This window comes from Chiroxiphia lanceolata, chromosome 3 (genome assembly GCF_009829145.1).
Source record: "Chiroxiphia lanceolata isolate bChiLan1 chromosome 3, bChiLan1.pri, whole genome shotgun sequence".
Classification (NCBI taxonomy): Eukaryota; Metazoa; Chordata; class Aves; order Passeriformes; family Pipridae; genus Chiroxiphia; species Chiroxiphia lanceolata.
This window is the reverse complement of record NC_045639.1, coordinates 80,592,287-80,613,756: the sequence shown is the minus strand read 5'-3', so window position 1 is coordinate 80,613,756 and position 21,470 is coordinate 80,592,287. Positions and strand designations below refer to the sequence as shown.

The 21,470-nt window shown below is 39.8% G+C and overlaps 1 protein-coding gene across 2 annotated transcripts; it reads right to left on the bottom strand.

Annotated features, from left to right (window-relative positions):
- Positions 1–1,673: 1,673 nt before the first annotated feature.
- On the bottom strand, positions 1,674–20,363 carry CGA (glycoprotein hormones, alpha polypeptide). 2 transcript variants are annotated; one of them, XM_032683138.1, is made up of 4 exons: positions 9,665–9,750; positions 4,677–4,783; positions 3,546–3,730; positions 1,674–2,088 (listed from the first exon to the last, which is right to left on the bottom strand). In XM_032683138.1, the coding sequence occupies exons 2-4, from the start codon at positions 4,774–4,776 to the stop codon at positions 2,011–2,013; spliced, it is 363 nt and encodes a 120-aa protein (XP_032539029.1). In that variant the 5' UTR covers positions 4,777–4,783; positions 9,665–9,750; the 3' UTR covers positions 1,674–2,010. The 2 variants fall into 2 exon arrangements, with proteins under 2 accessions (XP_032539029.1, XP_032539028.1); XM_032683137.1 differs by lacking the exon at positions 9,665–9,750 and adding an exon at positions 20,254–20,363 and having other exon boundaries at positions 1,707–2,088; positions 4,677–4,789.
- Positions 20,364–21,470: the final 1,107 nt, after the last annotated feature.

Genomic DNA, 21,470 nt, shown 5'->3' with positions numbered 1-21,470 from the left:
AGTTATGAAAAAATGCAATACCATTCCCATCCCCAAAGGTAATCATGCTGCATCTTCAAATCACTCCTCTCTTGCTACCCAGAAATCCCAGGCAGGACCTGGCTCTCCTTTAAAAGTAGCCACATCAATCATGTTTAATAAAATTATACAAAAGCTTGGAATTGTGAGTCAGTTATAGCAGTTGCTTGACATGTGTTTCTGTAGTGTCTTGCGTGATGACCCAGAATGAGAAATTACACTTCTCATGTGAAAACCTGTGCTGCTGATGTTATTAAACTAATCTTAAAGACCACCCTACTGAACTACCTCCCCTCTGACCAAAAGTAATGTTGAAGCAAATGAGACAGATAAAACACTAAGGGTAAAGCTTTCCAGAATGTTGAAATTTTCCAGTATAATGAGAACAGTGAAGCAACAAGATCAGTCTCTTTGCAAGTTTCTGGAATAACCACTGGAGGTTTTTTTTCAATACCAAGTCAGACAAAACATCTCCCAGGAATGGCACACTGCACAGTGAAGCTAGGACATGAGATCAGTGGTTCCCAGGGGAGAGAGACTGAATCAGGGGGTTAAAGGCGTGGAGATCAGGCTAACAGGGTTTACTGAAAATACATTGAATAATGATTCTCTAAGGACTTCATCTCCTCTATCTATGAAAAGTCTACACAAAATGCCATAACTGTATTCTCAGAAAATAGCACTGAATTTGCACTCCAATAGATAGAAAGGTGGATGAATGATGGATTTAAACAATCATTACATCCTAGCAACTGTTGGCTCCTCAAGTGTCCCATCATAGCTTAGCCCTGTGGGGCCTGTCTAAACTACTTCAGTCATTTGGCATGAGCACAGATATCAGCCATGGCCATGGCCCGGGACAGACCAGCCACCCTCGAAGTGTCGTCCCAGGAAACCTTCCCTATCCCATTAGAAGGTCTTACTGCTATTCTCACAGCTTCTACTGCAGGGAAATCCCCCACAAATATATCTGAGGCTTTTTGAGTCAGCATATTTAAACCCTTGCAGCCACTGACCATAGAAAGGCTGAAATTAAGAAGAGCAAGGGAATTAATCCACTTCAGTTCTCATGGGGAGTCTCTAGACCTGCAAGCAGTTCCTCCAGAGACCCTGATCCAACCCACTACAACTGAACAAGTTTATGATAACAAGGTCATGTATTCTGAGTACATATTCTGTGGTCCTCTTCACACCTAACACATTCCCTACCTTTTCCATTTGTATACCTGGGTCTAGGACAGTGCATTTAGGAATTACTAAATCCCTATACCATGCTGAAGATAAACAGGAGGTAAACAGCTTAAACAGTTAATGCTGTTGTACCACTACTCTATTCCACCATTGCTACATGAAAATGTAATAATTCTTTATAATGTTTGATTCTGTGTCCATCTACCTATCTATATGGGAGAAGATTAAATTCAAAGAAAAATAAAGGATGGCACAGAACAACAGAGTATACGCCTAGATGATATACTGTTATACTTTCTGCCCACAGGGTAAAGAAAAAAATAGAAGAGAAGCAGAAACAAAATGCTCCATCTTCAAAAAGTCTAATCATCAAGTGAAAAAGGAGAAATTATTTCTTCTTCTGTCCACTTTCCCATCCCTCCCTTCCTCCTTCAATCCCTCTCCCATTTAAAAAAATCTAGAAATTAATTGTAGCAGAATCTTTTTTTATGTATGCGTTAAGCTATTAAATCACCACTTTTTTCTCAATAAACATTGATGATTTAACTGACAGTTTATTTTAAAAATAGATCAAGTGTTTGGTTGTCATGCAAGTGCTGTATTTTATCCTTAATGGAAATAATCAGACTTAGTTAAATGCATGAAGAAGCAAAGAGGAAATGAAATAGCCATCTATCTTATCCAAAGGTCTAGCCAGTGTCTTCACCAGAAAACATAAGATTTTACACAGTGGTGCTATAAAAGCTGAAAAACAAACATTCCATTCACCGTTGTCCTTGATCATTATCAAAGGGAGAGGTTTCAAGATTTATGATAGTAGCAGGTACTGCAGTGACAATCTGTATGGTTTTCTATCTTCACATTGTCCTTAAGGGTAATCTTAAAAAAAGAAAATACACACATAAAATGAATAATTAGGATTAGCTACACAGTAAAATCAGCATTCTCAAGTAAAAGATGTCTGAAGCCTTTTTCCTAACCACAAGGTACACAGGCTCTTTGGGGTACGTTTACTAGAATGACCTCAACACCTGCCTATGAAACTGCACCATCAGTGGTTTTGGAGCTGTAAAAAGAAGGTTTTCAATCATGACATGCATAGTGACAAAATTTGGTGTCCTTAGTTTGGACACTTCTTAAAGTGGCTAATTTTCAAAAAGTGTCAAGTAACCCATCTACAAAAAATCAGGAAGTATCCTTAAAATACTTCACATAGGGATTATAAAAATGAAGACCAAACCCACAATCTTTATATTTACTCACAAACAAATTCTAGTTGCTGCTTCAGGGCAAGTATAATGTTGTTGATCTAGAATAAGATCTATGTTCTCCTCAGATGAAGAGCCAGGATGGGTTCAGGCGTAGGTGTCTATAATTAAGTCAGGTATCTGGGCTCTCATCACACAGCACTCTCTTCAGCTGCACACACTGAGCTGTCAATTGCCATTTGAGAGGTCAGAGGGGATCTCACCAAACCCATGTCACTCTAGAAGTGTCACTCTAGAAGCTCTGGTCTGCCAGCCATACACATATGACTTCAGGACCCTAAGGTATCTCAAATGGACCAAATCTGTGAGTGGGCAACTCGGCTGAGCCTCTATTTTGGCACAATGAGCTGGATTCAGGTCACCATAGGATAGACACCTTAGCTTGTTTCAACAAGCTCACCGTTTATTACATTAAGCTTAAGGTTTCTTCACTTGGAGCAGAATCACTCCCAAAATAATGAGATTTAGGAGAATCTCTCTTCAAAAGAACCTTCCAGATGAGATTGTTAAAGGCTCAAGTATTTGTACACATTCACAGTTCCCTCTTGGTTATAATATTAAAAGCAAACAACAGTCTCAATTAATCTAATGAGCACAGATGGTTTTGGTCCCTCATTCCCATATATGTAATTGATAGTATTGACCAGACACCTTTCCAGGGAACTCCTGCCTATGCAGGAAAGAAGCAAGACAATTGACTTATTAAAATCAAATACACACTGCATAGCATTTAAGAGCAGGGTGCACATCTAGAAGAACTGAAAATTAGGGGTCAAGTCCACTACCAGAACTACTGGTGTCATGAGACCAAACAGTTTTGCTGAAGTCAATGGCACTGCACCAATTTCCACATCCCACCTGAACACCAGATCACTACTTGTTGATGTTTTAATTTCCTCTTTAGAAAAAAAAGAAAGAACCAAGGCACAAAGTATATAAATGCCAAAAATTCTTCCCTCAGATAGTTCTCCAGTGTCCTCCAGCAAAACCATATTCTTCTCTATTCACTGCTTCAGCTTAATATTGCATCCCAAAAGAAGCTTAAGCAGGTCTCATTCACATCCTCACCTTGGTAAAAGCCTTTGCTACACAGCACGTTGCTTCTGATGTAATGTTCTTTGGAACAAGCATGGTCTTCTTGGACCTCATTGGAGTGGGATAGGCACGGGAGAAACAGCACCCAGTGCACTGGTAGATAGGTGCTCCCGGCTTGGAAAAGAATCTGTTCTCCCCTAGCTTGCACTCTGGACAACCTGCCACAAAAATATAAGGAAGAGACTTTTAGTTGGTCTCCAGCTGTATTTTCATTTCAAAAAGAAAGGGCAAGTGCAGGCAATAAGAGGAAGCACTGGCCACATTCTTCTTCTTGATGTCTGCAGAACAGAAAAGCACAGACAGCAAAGCTCTCCTCTTTAGGGTTCTTCATCTCTGCAACATGCACAAGCTGTGAAACTAGACTGTGGCCTTCTAGGTAAAGCACAATTATTATTGTATCTTTTCTGGTTTTCTTTTCAATTTTGTTGACAATCGTGGAGGTTTGTTTGAATGTCTACAGCACTAGCTGTCCCTAGAAAACTTCCTACAAGCTATAGATAGCTAAATAGCACCAGCAGGATTTGTAGTGCTTCTTAGACTTTGACTGTTTTCAGGCAAGATTCTGTTATTGAGAGTTTTTAAAATATTTGGTGGTCCCAAGATTTCTGTAGATCACATTTTTCTATATTCAGTTTGAGGCTAACTGAAAAAAAGGTTCAACCTCCAAAATAGCCCTAAAATTTATGCATCTTTCATAAAATAGTACACCACCAACATCCCATATTCTGGGCTCTAAAGAGGAAAAATATCTTGCATATTATGATGAGAAGCTATGGTTCTGCTGTTCCTGATGATACATTGTCATTTAGATCTCAAGAGTACAGGAAAACAGATGTTTCTATTTGATAGTGTTCCAAGGATTAAGGTCACCTACATCAACATGAGGGCATGGTAATCTGGGACATCCTTGACCTGGGGAAATCAAGTTTAGAAAAGAAATAGGAAGCGTACTCACAGTGAAATTATCTTGATTTGTTATACCTTCATTGTCAATAAATGGAACTGAATGATAAGATTTATGACCACATTCATAAAACATGTGAAAATTTAATTTATACTCTTTACAAATAATTGTCCTATTTCTAAAGGCTGAAAGCAGCTTACCCTGCATGAGAAACTCTCCATCTGGGAAAGTATGAAGAAGATGTAGAAATACAGATAAAATTGTCAATGTGACAGCTGCATACTTCCTGTAGCAATCCATGATCTGCCTGAAAATACAAACATTTTTGAAGGACTGTTTTGCACTGGGTACAGTACCAGTTTCTAGGCTATACAATGGTACAGCTTTCACTGCAAGTAACAAAGACAATTTAGAACCAGGATTGAAAACTGAAAATGCAGTATACTGATGTGCATTTTATAGGCTCAGAAAATTTACTTAATCACAATAACAAAAATATGCTTTTCTTCCTAGCCCTAATAATTCTTTTCTTTCTGAATAGTAACATAAGCCACAGCACCAAAACTTCAAATGTTGTAACTGTCTAATATTTATGATAGACTGGGTTAATTTTCTTCATAGTAGCTAGTGTGGGGATATGTTCTGGATGTTATTGAAAACTATGGATAATAAAGGGATGTTTTCGTTATTGCTGAGTAGTGCTTGCACAGCATCAAGGCCTTTTCTGCTTCTCATGGCACCCCACCAGTGAGAAGGCTGGGGGTGCACAGGGATCTGGGAGGAGACACAGCCAGGACAGCTGATCCCAACTAACCCAAGGATATCCCATACCATATGGGGTTCTGCTCAGCATATAAAGCTGGGGGAAGAAGAAGGGAGGGGAGGAGCGTTCGAAGTGATAGCTTTTATCTTCCCAAGTCACCATCATACGTGATGGAGCCCTGCTTTCCTGGAGATAGCTGAATATCTGCCTGCTCATGGGAAGCGGCGAATGAATTCCTTGTTTTGCTTTGCCTGTATGCATGGCTTTTGCTTTACTTATTGAACTGTCTTTGTCTCCACCCATGAGTTCTCTCACTTTTACTCTTCTGATTCTCTCCTCCATCCCACCATGCATGAGTGACAAGATTTCTTTTAGGCTTCATTTTACTGATTTGCAGAATTTCCCCCTTAAAAATTATTTTCTTCTAAAGCATACACCTGAGTCCTTCCTTTAGAAATTAATTACTCACGGTGAAGTAATTGGGTCCACAGATGAAAGAGCTGTAGAAAGGATGCTGAAGTATTAAATTACCAAATTGGGGCATCCTGTGCAGGTGATGGAGACAGCAGTGCTCCTTCGCCCAACCTGGCAGGCCAGGGACAGCCTTACCTTGGAGGATTGAGTTTCAGAGTCTTTTTATTGCTGAAACACAGAGCACATTTCAACAGGGGGCCTTTCCAGGCCCTTGTAGCTAATCCTGTGATGAATTCTGGGCTAAGCACTGGTCACCTTCACCCTCAAGAGTGGGTGCTTGGCTGTGAATGTGCAACAAAGCCCCAGTTCTTCCTTACTGGCTTCAGCCAAGCACCCCACGCAGAAACCCAAGAACATAGTTTCTAATCACCAAACTATTTACCTACCTTCTCAGAAACGTTATCTGATCATGCAGATCTCTCCACCTGCGCAGTCACCACCCCAGGCCATGCCTGGAGCTAGCCCATAACTTGTTTGGGCTGTGCCTGAACTGCCCCACGAGTTTCTCCAGATTCTTCCAACTGGACCTTTTGAACAGTTTCTTCTGTGCCTGCACAGACCACCTTACCCCTTGATTTTAGAAGACTGAAACTGACACAGAAGAGCATGATGTGCTAATGACTGATGTGTGGGATAAGACCCCAAGCTGACAACACTGATATATGCATTTTAGATACTGAAAGCTATTGGTTTTAGCAAGCAAAAAAACCTCAACAACCTCCCCCACCCCCTACATGAAATCCTTAACTACTTAAGAGCTTCTCTTCTTCCAAATACACCACCAGCCAATGCTCCTACTCCATGATAAATTCCCCCAGGGACAGATCAAATTGTGGCCCCAAACATCTCTAAAAGTGAAGTGGCAATGAGAAGGACAATAATGCCAGCAACACAGAAATCAATCTAGAGATATGCTGTAGAGGTTATTTCAACATGCTATACTGATCAGAGAAGGCATTGTCAACACTAACCAGGAAAGATGGTAGAAAATCAAGTATAATTAAATGAAGATAGCTTTCACATAAAGCTAATGTATTTCTTTGCAGATTTTGCACCTAGCCAGCAAAATCCCTGCAAGGACTGCCACAATGATGCAAATGTTCAAATAATGCCTGCTCACATCTGGAGGGAGAGGCAAATCTGAGGTTGTTCAAGGAGAGAAGCCACTTGCTTGGTGTCATTATCTAAGAGTGAACCTGGAGCACTGGGATGTGTACAGAGTATTGATCAGCAGTGTGATGCTCTATCACTGCACAAATTCCCAGAGATATATGGGGATGTGGGGCTGCTACGCACAGGTCATCAGGTCTTGGTTCATTGATTAAACAGATACACAATGCAGTCCTCAAAGGCAGCAGTTCAGAAGGCAGGGGAGCACAAGCCCTATGAGGAACCTTTGAAATCAGGAAAAAAGATGAAAGAAAGCTCCATCTTTGCAGTAATCAGAAAAAGATCTTGCCCAGGCATATGAGGCTGAGACGAAAGGCAGGATGAAAAGAGCATGACCCCTACCTGACTGGGGTTAGCAAAGTGGAAAGAAACAGTTTATGAGCAAGGCTGATGTGCAATGCTTTCCAGTGTAATGAATGAAGGCAGTGGGAACAAGCATCTTTCTAATTAAGACAGAAAAAAATAGAGGAAAGAGAATGATCTGAAGCCCAGCTAAACAGAATGGCTAAGAGACAATAAGGTTGCAGTTAACAGGTGGCAAGGCTGTGTGCTGAGTACAAGTGACTTTGCCTCTTCCCTCCCACCTGCCCAGTGAGTCAGTTCATGCTGGCAGAAAACAGAGGATAAAGGAGTTAAGAGCAGACAATGAAAATCATGAGGAAAAACATTAGAAACAATTGTGGAAGCACTGGAAATAAGCACTTGGAAGAAATAACAAAAAGCCAGTTCAATGTAGGTATGCATGGAGGCTGTATGCAGCCTGTAATATTCATCTCTGCTTAGGCTTTTACTAAAAAAAACTATAAATACAAGAAATAGTCTCCTGACTACACCTGACCATGGGTGGCAAAGGAAATGGGATGCCATTAACACTGAAGCCCCATGAAAGCATTGAACATGGCTGTCAGGTTCCTGAGAAGCATCTGCCAGCTCTCTGTGCCCTGTTACTTCGACAGGAGTAAGCTGTGTCTGCAGGAGAAAGGTGATCCTTCACACTGTGTAGATCCACAATCTCCTATGGTCCTGCCAGATGTTTGGGAACTGCCCTGAGCTCTGCAGCATCTATGGATGGATGAATGGATTGGCTGGATCCCTCCTTCCAGCAAATGAGGCTTTTTTTCAGGTTGTTTTCTGTGTGTGCTCTTTCCAGCACCATAGAGAGGGTATGATTGCTGGCAGACTTGCCTGCACTGAGACACAATTCCACAGTTTAATCCAAGGGGACCTTCCCCAGAGTACAAGAAGCCAGCTGGAGTGTCTCATGCATCAGCAAGAGACAGACAGCCTTTTCCTACCAACCTGTTTCTACATCATCCTGAGTCTTTTGATAGCCTGGGTGCTCCAATGACTCCAATATGATGCCAGTCACAACCCTTGAACGATTATCCTGTGATTTCATGCTCTTTGCTGAAGGCACAATGACATCCTTCATCCTTATTTTTCTAAGAACACATAATGCTGTAATTTGGTACATTGTAAGGGTTTGAGGGAATCCCAGAGGGAAGGTTTTTATATTACATTAACCAAAAGGGGAATTGAAATTGCAGTTCTGCACTTCCTCTATTGAGTCAGACTGTCAGGCTCATACAAAACCACCAAAGAGACCTGCCAATAAACCACAGATGTGATCTTCTCTACTTTTCCAATGCAATAGCTGTTTTGCCTGATGGTCTTACTTGGTTTTCTAACTGTGTCTGTGCGGTTAACCCGGTTAGTGTCTACACTGCTCACCATCAAATCAAAGGAAACTTTTACTTTGTTCTATTAAATATTATCTTTCTTAAGCTACTGCAACACTATATAATGCATGAATTCCAGCAGCTCTTTGGAGAGATGGTAATTTTAAGTCTTTCTCAGTAGTTAAAGTCTCATCTCATTATTTACAATACCTTGTCTTTTTCTGTAAATAAGTTATCATGTTATCAGTTACCATCGAAGACCTGTATTTTCAAACAGGTCTTCTGCTCAGGTATGTGTGGGACTCTGGGTGCTTTACATTCACGTGAAGCTCCACTGGATGAGAATCACTTGTCTAACTCTGTGGGCCATGTCCTGACACAGACACGGTAGCAAGCTCTGTTCAAGGGCCATCTTTTGTACTGATTGTATGCAATAACCTAATGAGTTCAGCATAAACTTGAGATGTCCTTTTTATTTTTCATAGGGTAACGGTGGTGCTGTCATACCCAACAGCAGTTAAACACTCTACACATTGTGCTCATTTCTTTATGGGGTGCTTGGCCATGAGGTACAGCTGTCACAGCAACAGTGAACTACAACTGCAAAACTTCACCTGCAGCCCCATATCATGCACACAGTAATCTGCTTGCAAACTGTTGAAGGCTGAAAAATCTTCACTAACATCTTTTTTTTCCTTTCTCTTAACATATTTGATCATGATTGGAAATTTAAAGATTCTAGAAGATGTGCTAGTACAACAGGTTGTGTAATATTTGGCAATTGACAGCAACAACATTGAGCAGGAGAAAAACACACAGTTGCTAACAAAAAATTACTGGACCCAAACAGAACTCACACATTATTAACATTTAGCTGCAAGTTAATCCTAGAACCTCGTTTTCTCTTACTTGCAAAACTAGTTTAACCCCAAACACTGATGTTTTATTTCCAAAGCAACCTTTAAGCTAATTTTCAAAGTAAAAACTTTGACAGAATGGAAGGAGAAGAGAAAGAGAATGAAATGGAGAGAAGGGGAAATAAAGTGAAAAAATATGCAATTGTTCTCCTTCAACAGTGATAAAAAAATTAAAAATATATTACCTTCCTTGTTTAACAAGAATAAATCGGAGAAACTGCAGGATGATGTTTGAAGCTGAGCTGTCCTCAACTCTTGGATATAAGTTCCCAAAACTGATGTATGAAAAAGTTGCATCTTTCTTTTATACCTGTTAAAGCTAGATCATATTCCTCGCCCACATCTAAGCCATTGGATCAACTGTACATTTTCTCTAATGACTGAACATCACTTTATGTAATTACCAGCCCACCATGCTGATCTTATCTTCAACTTGACTTTCATAAAGATTATTTTTTTTCTTATATAATGAAAGAAAGGTCAGATTGAGAGCACAAACTCAGTGCTGTATGAGTTTCTTAGGGAAGTCAAACATTGAACATCCTTTTTTTTTTTTTGTTGCAGTTTTCAGTGAACAGAATCTCACTTTTGAAAAAGGACAAATTACTAAGGTTTCCTAGTACTTCTCATTAAACTTGAGAGTAATACTGAAACCCCCTCCCAAAAAAACCCATCATAAACTACTTCTATACCAATGGCATTGTTTTAGCAGAGAATAAAAAAATAAAGAGCAGCAGTGACCTACACAAACATTTAGAAGAATAATCTCCATTTGAATTTAATGTCCAGAAAATGAATGCATGGATAAATATAGTACGATCCCCTCTGTAAAGGTAAGATTTCTGGCAAGATCTTATCTTGGTTTTAGAATAAAGTTAATGCAATGGAGGCACTTCTGAAAACTGCACCAAGGTGAGATTTTTAAGGTTTAGGGACTTGGAAGTCCTCAATTTCAAGTGACAGTGTCTGTGTTAATTCTGGCTAAATAAGATGGGTTCTGCTTTGACTTGAGGCACTGAGACCAAGTGGCACAGCAGGGCTTGCATCCATTCAACATTTTCCTTCCCCTCCACAAAGATGAGGCAAACATCCAAATGCCTATTGGGAATATCCCCCGGAAAAGCAGACAGCCCGGGGTTGGTGCTCAAGGCCCTACTGTGTTTTCAAGTCCTGGAGACTTGAAGGAGGTTTACTCCATATGTCAAAAGTTCACTGCAGAAGTTAACTGCCTAAACCCTAGTTATGCACTCTGGTGCACCTATTTTTCATCACTGAAGAGTCCAAGGTAACTACCTTGGACTGCTCGCTGTCCTACCCGTAGAAATTTACAAATGTTTTATAGATTCAAAAAATTCCTAAGCATACAAAGCCCTAAAATTACCTTTTAAGCACCTGTTTTGTGTCACGCACTGTTGGAGATGCAATATTGAAAGAGACCCCCTACAGCTTCTTGTGTTCCTGCGAAAGCGAGGCTTTGATTCGCAAACAGTCTCTTACAAAATGTTTATTGTATAGTTGGATTTGGAGAATCACACCTCTGCAGATTTCTGCTGTCCAGTTTTCTTCTCCCTTGCCTCGATTTTCTTTTTAGTAACAGCAACAGCCCCAGACTCTGTTAGCTATTTCAGACACATTTATCGGAACCTTATCACCTCTGTCTTCATTAACAACCTTATCTGCTTCAAGGTGTCAAGCACTTTTTTCTCTTCCATTTGTTCAACTGATCAGTGTAACAAAGTTAAACCCAAAACAATTGTCCCTAGCCTATACTTGGCTTGAAATTGGCTTCTCTTTCACAACTGAAGATGGATTTCTGCACCTGTAAGATTGTCTGGTGTTTTGAACAATACGTCCAATAAAAGAGAAATAAAAAACCAGTCAGTCTCTCTCCCTACAAATCTTGCTTAATTTAAGAACAAAAGCATACCACTGAAATTTGAAAGCTATTGGTAACATAGCTTCCGGAGAAATGTTCCCCTGGAAGACAGAAGCTTAATGTTTGTCATTCAAAGCAAATGGCTGAAGTTTATAGAGTGCTTCTGTCCTGTCCATTTCATATTCATCCCACCTTGCAGTCCTACAGAAAACACAGGATGACTTGTGATGTTTCACAAAAACTAGAAAACTATCTTCATAATTGGGAGAACCATAATTATTGTATTGTATATTCATATTTACTACTTATTTACCTATGTATTGTAGCATAACAACAACTAACAAAAAGTAAAAGCTATACGAAATATTTATTTCATTAGAAGGACTCCAGCATAGTGACAGTGTTACATAGCAAAGGAGAAAAATTAAAGTTCCCAGAACCCGGTACTCTTTCCCTATCACAATATATCAGGAATAAATCTTGTGAAGTCAATGGAATTACACTGGTATAAAAGATAGTTTAAAAAAAGCTCCTATTTTTATTAAGAGGATTTCTTACTTTAGCCGCTCCAAATCTCCAACTAAAAATACTTGGTCAAATCTGTCTTAATGTGTGACTGAATGAGAAATGAGAGAATGTGGCTCACTGTTTTGGTGGGGGACAGTTTATTAAAAAAATGTATTCTTAAATCACTTAGCAATACTCTTGCAGGGTTTTTTTGCCACACTGCTCTTATGATTTTATAAGTATAAATAAGACTATATAAGTATATGGATGAAAATATAGGTAAGTATGTACACCAAAATGGACCATCGAATATGCTTTGCCAAGATTAGTATTTTGCCATTGTGGGTTGGAAAAATCAACAAATTACTGAAATTTTCTAGTTTCTTTGAGGCCACTATGTTCCAAAATTGGACTGGGACTCTATTAAGGAACATAAATGAAACTAAATATAGTACTTGTTAAGACTGAAATCGTCATGAGCTCAGCACCTAAATATTATGGAGTTTCAGAACTTTCTGCACTTTTCTAGGAGCTGGGTCCCTACAGTTCCTTGTCTGGCTTCCTCTGGAAAGGAGAGTTTAATGTCTCTTCCTTTGCTCTGCCAGATGCTGTCTCGGGGTATCTGTCCTACTTCCCTACTTAGCGATATCTGCTTATCTGCAGGCTCCTTCTTGATGCTGCCTCTTCTTCACTAAAGGAAAGCTTTTCTGCTTTGCCACTCAGCACTGACACCCAGCACTGTCAGTAAAAAACTGGGAAAGGGCTCCCTTGCTACAGAAAACAAACACTTCTATTTAAAATAAGTCTACTCAATTATTAAACAGAAAAACATCCTCCAAGTGTGGTCACAGATTAGCATTATTTAACAAAATCTACCTACTTTTAATAAGGGCAGTACAAGGTTTGCTATACCTTACCCCAGCAGAAAAGACAGTAGAGAGCACCTCTACCTTTTTTTTTTTTAATTACTGCTGTGTTCATCAGAACCATGTCTACCTTCCTTATTGGTTTTCCTATTTTTTGTAGATAAGCAAATGAGAAGAAACAACCTTTAAAATGAAGTTTTGATAGCATTTTGTGCTTGGATGGATAAACAGGTTGAGTTTTGGAGGATTTTTTTCCAATAATAAATTACATTTCAGAACTTCATCCAAATGCAGCCAAAATCCACCCTTCATAATTTGTGCAAAATGAGAAAACAGCAGCCCTCCATCTGAGAGAAAGGAATGCTCACCAAATGGCAGAAACTCCTCTTTCCTTCTCACTTGCAGTCTTTGAATACCTCCTTGGCATCTTTGTCCAGCCCTGCCCTACAGGCTGACACAGCACCCACAAGTCTGAGCCTGCACTAGACCCTACATCAGACAGCATCCTGAAAGGCTGGTACTATTTCTTGCATTATGGTGTCACTTCCTTCATTTCCTGTGCTGTCTTTCAGATGTTCCAGGAGGAGACTGGCTCCCACATACCACAAGCTGCTCTGCAGTGGCGTAGGCAAATTATCAGAGTTGCTGAAGAGAGAGAACAACAAATGACCCCACCAGAATGAGTGAGTGAAGGCATATCCTGGAGAGAAAAATATTTCAGGGATTCAAGGAAAAAAAGAAACTTGAGTGCTAAAAAACCAGATAGGTATTGCAATATTTCACTGAGTCTGCCTACTCCTTCCTCGTTTGCTCCTAATTTTTTCAGCTGCCATCCTGCTGTTCCCAGAGACAATAACACCAGCTCAGTATATATACATATAAAAAAGGTTCCCCAAGGCAACACAAAATACAGATACACACTGTTAAGAACTCCTGTCTGCTGAAATACTTCATACTGTATTATGGCAAGAGTGAAAGTAAAATCTTCTGTTCTTTTACAGATGTTTTCAACTGATTACCTCAAACTATCTCTCAAAACCATACTTTCTGGCCTCATCCTCCTTTGCTTAAAATTGATGGGAGTTCTGCCATTATTTCAAATGACACTGGATCAGGACTTTTAAGATTAGCTATTAGCATTCTCGAGCTTCAGCCAAACATTGATTATTCTGAGATAATAAGGCTTTCAGTACTTATCGCACATAAATAATTGACTGGAAAGCCTCTCCCATTCTAAAATCATAAAGAGGGTTCACTAATACTTTTTTTTTGTTTTTTAAAGGAATTAATATTACATACAATGGCACTTCAGAAATATGTGCAATAAACATTTCATGAAAGCTAAGTAAAAATTGTACCACTGATGAAAAACAAAAAGATTATAAGGAATAGATATACTTTATTCCTCTTTCTTACTGTAACTTGTCAAGGTCAAAATGTTTAATCATTTCTCGCTATTGGGCAACTTATGGTACTAATAGGATGATGGCTTCTTTTTAGCTCTGTTTTCATGCTTCTTTTTAGAATAGGTTTATTTGAAATCCAATTCCTTTGAGTAATTTTAGAATAGATAATATTACAATTCTCACAGCATTGCGGAACAGCAAACAAAATGTCATTAACATGTAGATTTAACCTCAAGGCCTTTAGAGACAGTATTTGAATATTCTTTTATTCTACTTTTAATTAATAAAAGTAACGACACCTCATATAATGACTAAACGAGCTCACAAGGTAACAAGAAGGTCTGTTCCTGTTACTTATAACATTGCTGAGTCGAAGTAACCAGGTTTGTTAGACTCCTGAAACATTAAGTGCTTATTTTCAGACAGAGCTAAAACACTGGACTCTGTAGTCTACTGATCAAACTGATTATGTCAATGAATATGTTCCTGCACTATAAGGGTAGCTCCATAAGGGTAGCCCCCGAGAGATAGATAATGTAGCCTTACTTTAAACATATTTCAGCATTTATCTTTTTTTCATAAAAAAAAAAAAAACACTACAAAAGACCCACCCCAAAAAACATATGAGCAGATCATTACATGTGAGGTTTAGACCTGATACATAGCCATGTAAAGGTGAAATGTATACCTCTAGCACAGCTAAAACAAAGAAGCCTGATCAATAATGCAGGATGTCTCATTTATGCAAATAGCAATTTCAGCAATTCTCATTATCTTATACAGTAATAATTGTTCAGACAATTAACTACTATCTTTCTCTAAACCCAAATCTGAATGCTTTCATATGCTCATTGTATCACCTCTTCTATTAGTAGAGGTTTCTATCATTAATTGCTTTCACATTTCATAGAAGTGTATTTCTTGCTTTTTATAAATTAAAGCAGAAAAAATGCCTAAGTTCCTCAAATTCCAATCAAATTGCAGCAAGAAAGAAGTCTACAGCGCTGATAATAAAAAAAAATGTACTGACATAGAAACTTTGCTGTAAAAAGGCTTCTGAAGAAAACAGCTTATTTCTATCAAATTACCGAGAGGATCATTACCAGGTTGCTGTTACTCTCTCTGCTGTCACTGAACACAGGAAACTGGCTGCCAGGTAATTTGGCTGAATAAAAAGTTCACCATATTTAGGTTCTATATTGCAGCAGCACCTAAAAAAGCCTCACAGAGAACAAGCAGAGATGGTCCCCTGCTCTGGAGAACTCACCATTTTATACTGGGTTTGGAGGAGTAAAGGCATTCCCCTAAACTCTTTCTGTTCCACCCACTTGGGCATTTTTCTTAAGACATCACCAAAATTTCCAGATGAGGTGTCAGGTATGCATAGTGCAGCAGGTCTGGTCCCACACTCACAGTGATCTCTTCTGATCACGTCTAAGCAGCCCCTTCCCACAGCCACCTGCCTCTTTGGAGGAACTGTGTGTAGCATTTGGTTCACGTTTGCCAGAGACTTTCAGAGCAACTAAAAAAGTGAATTATACATGGTATTTGGCTATCAGTGTGACACAGTACATGGAAAATGGGCTAGAGCGTTACAATTAATGCTGTATTGGAAAGTAAAGCAGCCCAGTGTTGCCCACCTCCATACAGTTGTCTATCAGAAATAAAAAGGTCTTACATTTACATAATAACACTTCAAAATAGATCTTACAGTGCTTTGAAAACTTTGAGAGCTGATTTCCCACATTGTTGAAATTTAGCCACTCTCACAAGGCAGAGCAGTAGTCATTTGCTGCCGGCAATATTACACGGCTGTGCTCAAGGGCCAACAATCCAGCAAATTTACACCTCAAATTTGAGGTAAATGTCTATCTAACTATACTGCAAAGGTCTAAGCTGTAAATCTGTGGGGAGGGAGAGGGCAGGGAAGGCGGTCTGAAAAACAGTAAAAATTTAAAAGCTGCTATTTTATTTTATTTTGTGAACCATGCTATTTCTTAAGGTAAGTTTAGATACAAAATTAAAGAGCTGAGAGACAACTAAATAAAATCTAGTTCAAATGGTGTGTCCTCTTTCATCATCATGGCTAGGCTTTGTGAACGAAGATTTGAGAAGGACTCTACCCATGCTTGCTGCAAACACGCTGATGGCTGAAAAGGCCAGTGCAAGAAAGACAAGTCCGGTTGCAAAAGGCAGAGAGGAAAGTCTCCTTAGGCAGTATTGGCAAGACACGGTTCTTTCTGCATTGTCTTTTCTCCTCAAAAATGATTCTGCGTGTGTTCTCAAAAGAAGCAGCAGAGTTATGAATAGTGTATCTCCATGTCTCCCGACTGGAGGCCAGAGTAAACCAATGATGATGATCAATATGGCCAAAGCTGAGATGTTGTTTCAGGGAGTCCTTGTATCTTCTCTTCGGGGCTCCTCTCTTGTGGCAGCCAGTGGCAAGTTCATCATAGAGCACAGTCTTAGGGAGGCGGTGGTCCTCCATCCTGGAGACGTGTCCTGCCCAGTGCAGCTGTGTTCTCAGCAACATGGCCTCAATACTCGTAACTGCTGCCTGTTCAAGAACAGACGCATTAGTCACGTAATCAGTCCAGTGGATGTTCAGGATTGTATGGACACAGCGTTGATGGAAGCGTTCTAAGAGTCACAAGTGGTGGTGGTAAATGACCCATGATTCAGACCCATATAAAAGAGTAGACAGCACAATGGCTCTGTAAACACTGATCTTTGTACTTTTCTTCAAGTGTTTATTACACCAAACTCTTTTATGGAGTTTGCCGAAAGCACTATATGCCTTTGCTAACCTGTTGTCTATCTCTCCGTCAATCTTACCATCCGAGGAGATGATGCTTCCCAGGTAATTAAACTGCTGGACTGACTTGAGCTCTGATTCGCCAATGATGATATGGGGATGATGGAAGACTTCCTGAGGTGCAGATTGGTAGAAAACTTCTAGCTGACTTCCAGCCCAAAAAGCTCAGCAGCCTCTGCAAAGCAGGATGTTAAATGCTGCAGAGCTGCTTCTGTGTCCTCTTTATGGACATGAGAAATGCCATGGGAAATGGTTCAGGGGGTCACTCCCTCAACACTCAGGAATTATTTTGTTCATGCAGCTTTCTGTGTCCACTTCCATAACAAGCTGTCAAGACATATAGATTATTGATATTTTACTCTCGCACAAGTGCGCAAAAGGAGAAAAGATAGCACAGCAGGATTCAAATCCCCTCAACTTCAGACATCTGCAGTACATATGGCCAATATCCAATCTGGTTGCTCTGGCTACCTCTACAATCAGTGGAAAGACACAGGCATTTTCAGGGTATCTACTCTATCTTAGCACTCTCATTAAAATGAAATGGGTGATGCCCTACAATTGCTTGTTTCTCTCCACTGGTTATACACAGGTCAAGAAAGCCATCTTAGATAGTAATATCCATTTTTTACGATATTCACAATTGACCAGAAGAACCCAGTCCAAAGCATCTTTAATGTTTTGTCTATAATCATACTTTTTCTTTTACATTTAGACAATCTGAAGTCCATGCTGTAACTGGAAGTTCTCTGTAACTTCCTTCAGCCCATCCAGGAGGCTAGAAAGGGGAGGAAAGTGAGAATTGATCTTATCTGTTAATTGCCTCTTAAGATTCTTTCTCTTTGTCTGTGCTCTTTGTAATCTCTTGTCTTACTGTGTATTTAGCTTGAAAATCCTCTGAAGGTGATCATTTTATTCAAGTTATTTTTATCCATGATGAGGGCTTCTAGGCAGTAAAACTACAGACCAACACCCTGCTTGCTTCATGCTAAGAAGAGAACGGACTGCATCCTTTTAAAGGATGGTGCTGCAAGTGCTGCAGACTTCAAGGAACATAATCACCTTCCCAGAGCTGTTCACGGGTAGGAAAAACATCACAAGGACCTAGAGTCTGATAGGCATACAGAAGTCCACAGACTAACACAAAACGCATTTAACAATATTGGGTTTGATTTCATAGAAATATGTATTATGGTCCTTCAGTTTGTAGAGTCTTTGGTACAGGCAGATACTGACAGACTGGCAAAAAATCATGCTGGTAAGTGGCACACAAGATCCTGAATGTACACCTTCAGCTCCAGCTTCAGGATGTTGATGTCTCAGAGTGCACTACACACAACTCTAAGAAGGCAGTCAGAGCTGTTGGCTATCGAGTTAATAAAAACATTTCAATGTCCCCATTTGTTAATTGACTGTATTTTTTTTTTCCTGGGGATATCCTTTACAGTTTTTATTGCAGGTTCCTCTAAAAATATTTCAAATGCAATATCTAAATGTTAGATGGAAAATTCTGAGGCAGCACAACTTTGCTGCTTCTATTGGCTAGTACCAAATACTACCAAGTGAAGTATGACTAGGGAACAAATGTTAACATTTGATATGTCTTGTCAAATAGAAACACACATTTTTTATTTAAACAGATTTGCTGCTCTTTCATATGCTACAGAACATGGCAATTCAACTGACTCATTACAGCAAATGAGGTCATGAGTTTACCATTGATTTATTGGTTTGTGTGAAATCAGCTCACTCTGACAGGGAAAAGTAAAGCTCAGTGCCAATATCTTTGTGCTTTAACAGTTTCCAGGCTGTCTGCTTTAGCTCTTCCACCAATGTTGCTTCAATGTGCAGTGAAACAGAGGAAGCAACATTCCTGGGAACTTTTTCAGACCTGATACCCACAGTAGTATGCCTTAAAAAGGTATATTAAGCAAATAATGAATTAGTACCCACAAACATACTATTAGCAGTCCTCAGAGAACAATTTAGAGAATCGCTCTGTGCAAACAGGCAGGACGGGGAACATAGTGAGTATGGATTCAGTTTCCTGGGGTGCAGAAAAGGGTCCTCTGGGACTATCTTCAGTTTGAGTTACCCATCCTGCTTTCTGTGAACCAGTGCTGGGTCACAAGGTGTCTAGGTGCTGGTCTAGCAAATATTTGCAAGAAGCAATATGAATCCATGCACATGCTTTCCCTCCCACTCACCCAATTGCTATATACAAAATTGCCATCAGTACCAGCTACAAATGAGAAATGAACAACCGATAACCACAGAGAATGTGATTCATCAGTCTAGCAAATTAAAGTCTAACAAAATAAAATTGAATGCATATGAAAGAGTGGGGAAGAGGAATGAGGAAAAAAGCAGGTGTGGATATGAACTGATAGTTTCATTATTTACCATATTTGGAATGTATCTTTGAGAGTATGGCTACACATATTCTGCAAAATGTAATTGAATGAGCCTGAGATTTGTCTGATTGAACACAGGTAGCTGCCATGCCACATAGACAGGGGAGCTGACTTTCTTGATTCCCTCAGAATCAAAATGGGGGGGGGGAAGGCACTTTTAGATCTATTTTTAATAACTATCTCAGGCCAAGATAAAGTGACCACTCTCCTTGGTTATAAAGGGAACCTAGACATCTATCTCAGATGTAGGCATGTACAGCTGCACTTCAGATTCTTACATTTGGCCAGATATGGCTCAAAGCAAGCTCCAAAATACCAAAACCTCGCTTTTTAGCAGCCCACCTAAAATTACCCTATCTATTCCATATTTCAACCACTACAGCTTTTGTCAGGGCATCACTACAGACACTGAGGTTCTGAAAGCAGGTTAAAAAAGGCTAAGGCAGGTATCAATACAGGATCTAGAGGCATTCTGCAGTCACCGAATAGCACCAGGACATCCACTGCTGTGGTATGGTCCTGTATAAACACACCAGTTCAGTTACAAAAGAAGTAGAGAGATGGCAATGTGCTGCCACATCTGAATTACTAAGTTCAGCTGAGAAGCAAGACTTGTCACTGGAGTCACGGAGACATCCTGCTGCAAGTGGATTGCTTCTGTATTCAGGATCAGCACAGCTTAGGCACTCTGCACATGTGTCTCTGCTCAGCGAGGAGCTCACATGATCAACCTGTCCACAGTCAAAGGCAAGACGCTGCTTGAGGCTATGCTGAACACACCCTACTTTAACACCTCGGTGTGCAACACCCAGCGGTGACTCTGCTCACCTCTGTTCTCCTGCACCATTCACACGCCCTTTCCTTCTAGCCCGGTATGCAGACTGATAATTTCCAACAGCAAGCAGACATTCACATACAATTCAGGGCAGGGAATCGCACCAGGTCCCCAGCTGAGCAGTCTGCAGTTGTTTGCAGAGCAGCCATTGGTGTGAAGTCTCATTAACTTTGGTAATGTAGCAAGTCCCAGTGATTTCAGAAGCATTTAATCATGTACTTACACTTTGGCTGAGCAGGGGTGTACATAAAAACACACGCTTTGCTGATTACAACAATTTTTTGACACCAGGCACACATGTTGCAGAATGATATTGGGATTGTGAAGTACAAGCTTAAGGAGTCCAAACCCTTGATTCCACGATACTTAGAGGAAAAAAAAAAAAAAGTTAAAGGTGTTTAAGTTAGGGGGCTGTGACAAAATTAATCATGAATGTTCAGAGAACTAACTGAAGTAATGTTTGAATTATTAATGATAATTTTCAAGAAATAACAGCAAGCACACAAGGTTCAAACTCTAGAAAAGTATAAATGCAATACTTATTTTTAAAAGAGAGGGTAGAGAACTTAGAGCATTTTATATTGTCAATCTAACTTTTATCCCTTGAAATGGAACAAATTATTAAATAAAAAAAATGTAAATACTTGGAAGCTTATGATAATTATTAAAAAACAGTTGGAATGGGTTAGTCATGAAAAGAATCATATCAATTTATGCTAATCTCCTTCTCTGACAGGATAATTGCTTTAACAAATAAGTGCAAATAGCAGATATGATGCATCTTGACAATGATAAGCTTTTGACACTGTCCCACACAGCATTTTCCTAAGTAAGCCACAACAGAGCATTCCAGAGGTGAGCAGCAACCCAGTAGATGCACAGTATTTGCAAAATTGTTCTCAAAGTGCAGTAATTGATGGTTTGCTGTCATTCCGGGAAGGTTTCTCGGGAGGAGTGCCACATGACGTCATCCTAGGGCCAGTTTTATACCCCACATCCATTAACGGCCTGGGCAGTGGCACATGCGTGCTCTGACACAGTTTGGCAGTGACATCGGCTTGGGTAAAGTGGCAAAGTGCTTTGAAGGATGGAAATAGCACTAAAAACAGGCCTCAGAAATTGAAGAAGCAGCCTAAAATCAATCAGACAAAATACAAACCAAGCAATGCTTTGGAAAGAGAAATCTAATGAGGGCAGAAAGTTAAATATAGAATAGGAGACGACTGTGTGGGCAGAAAACAATGTGGGAGACCACAAACTAGAGTCAACAAT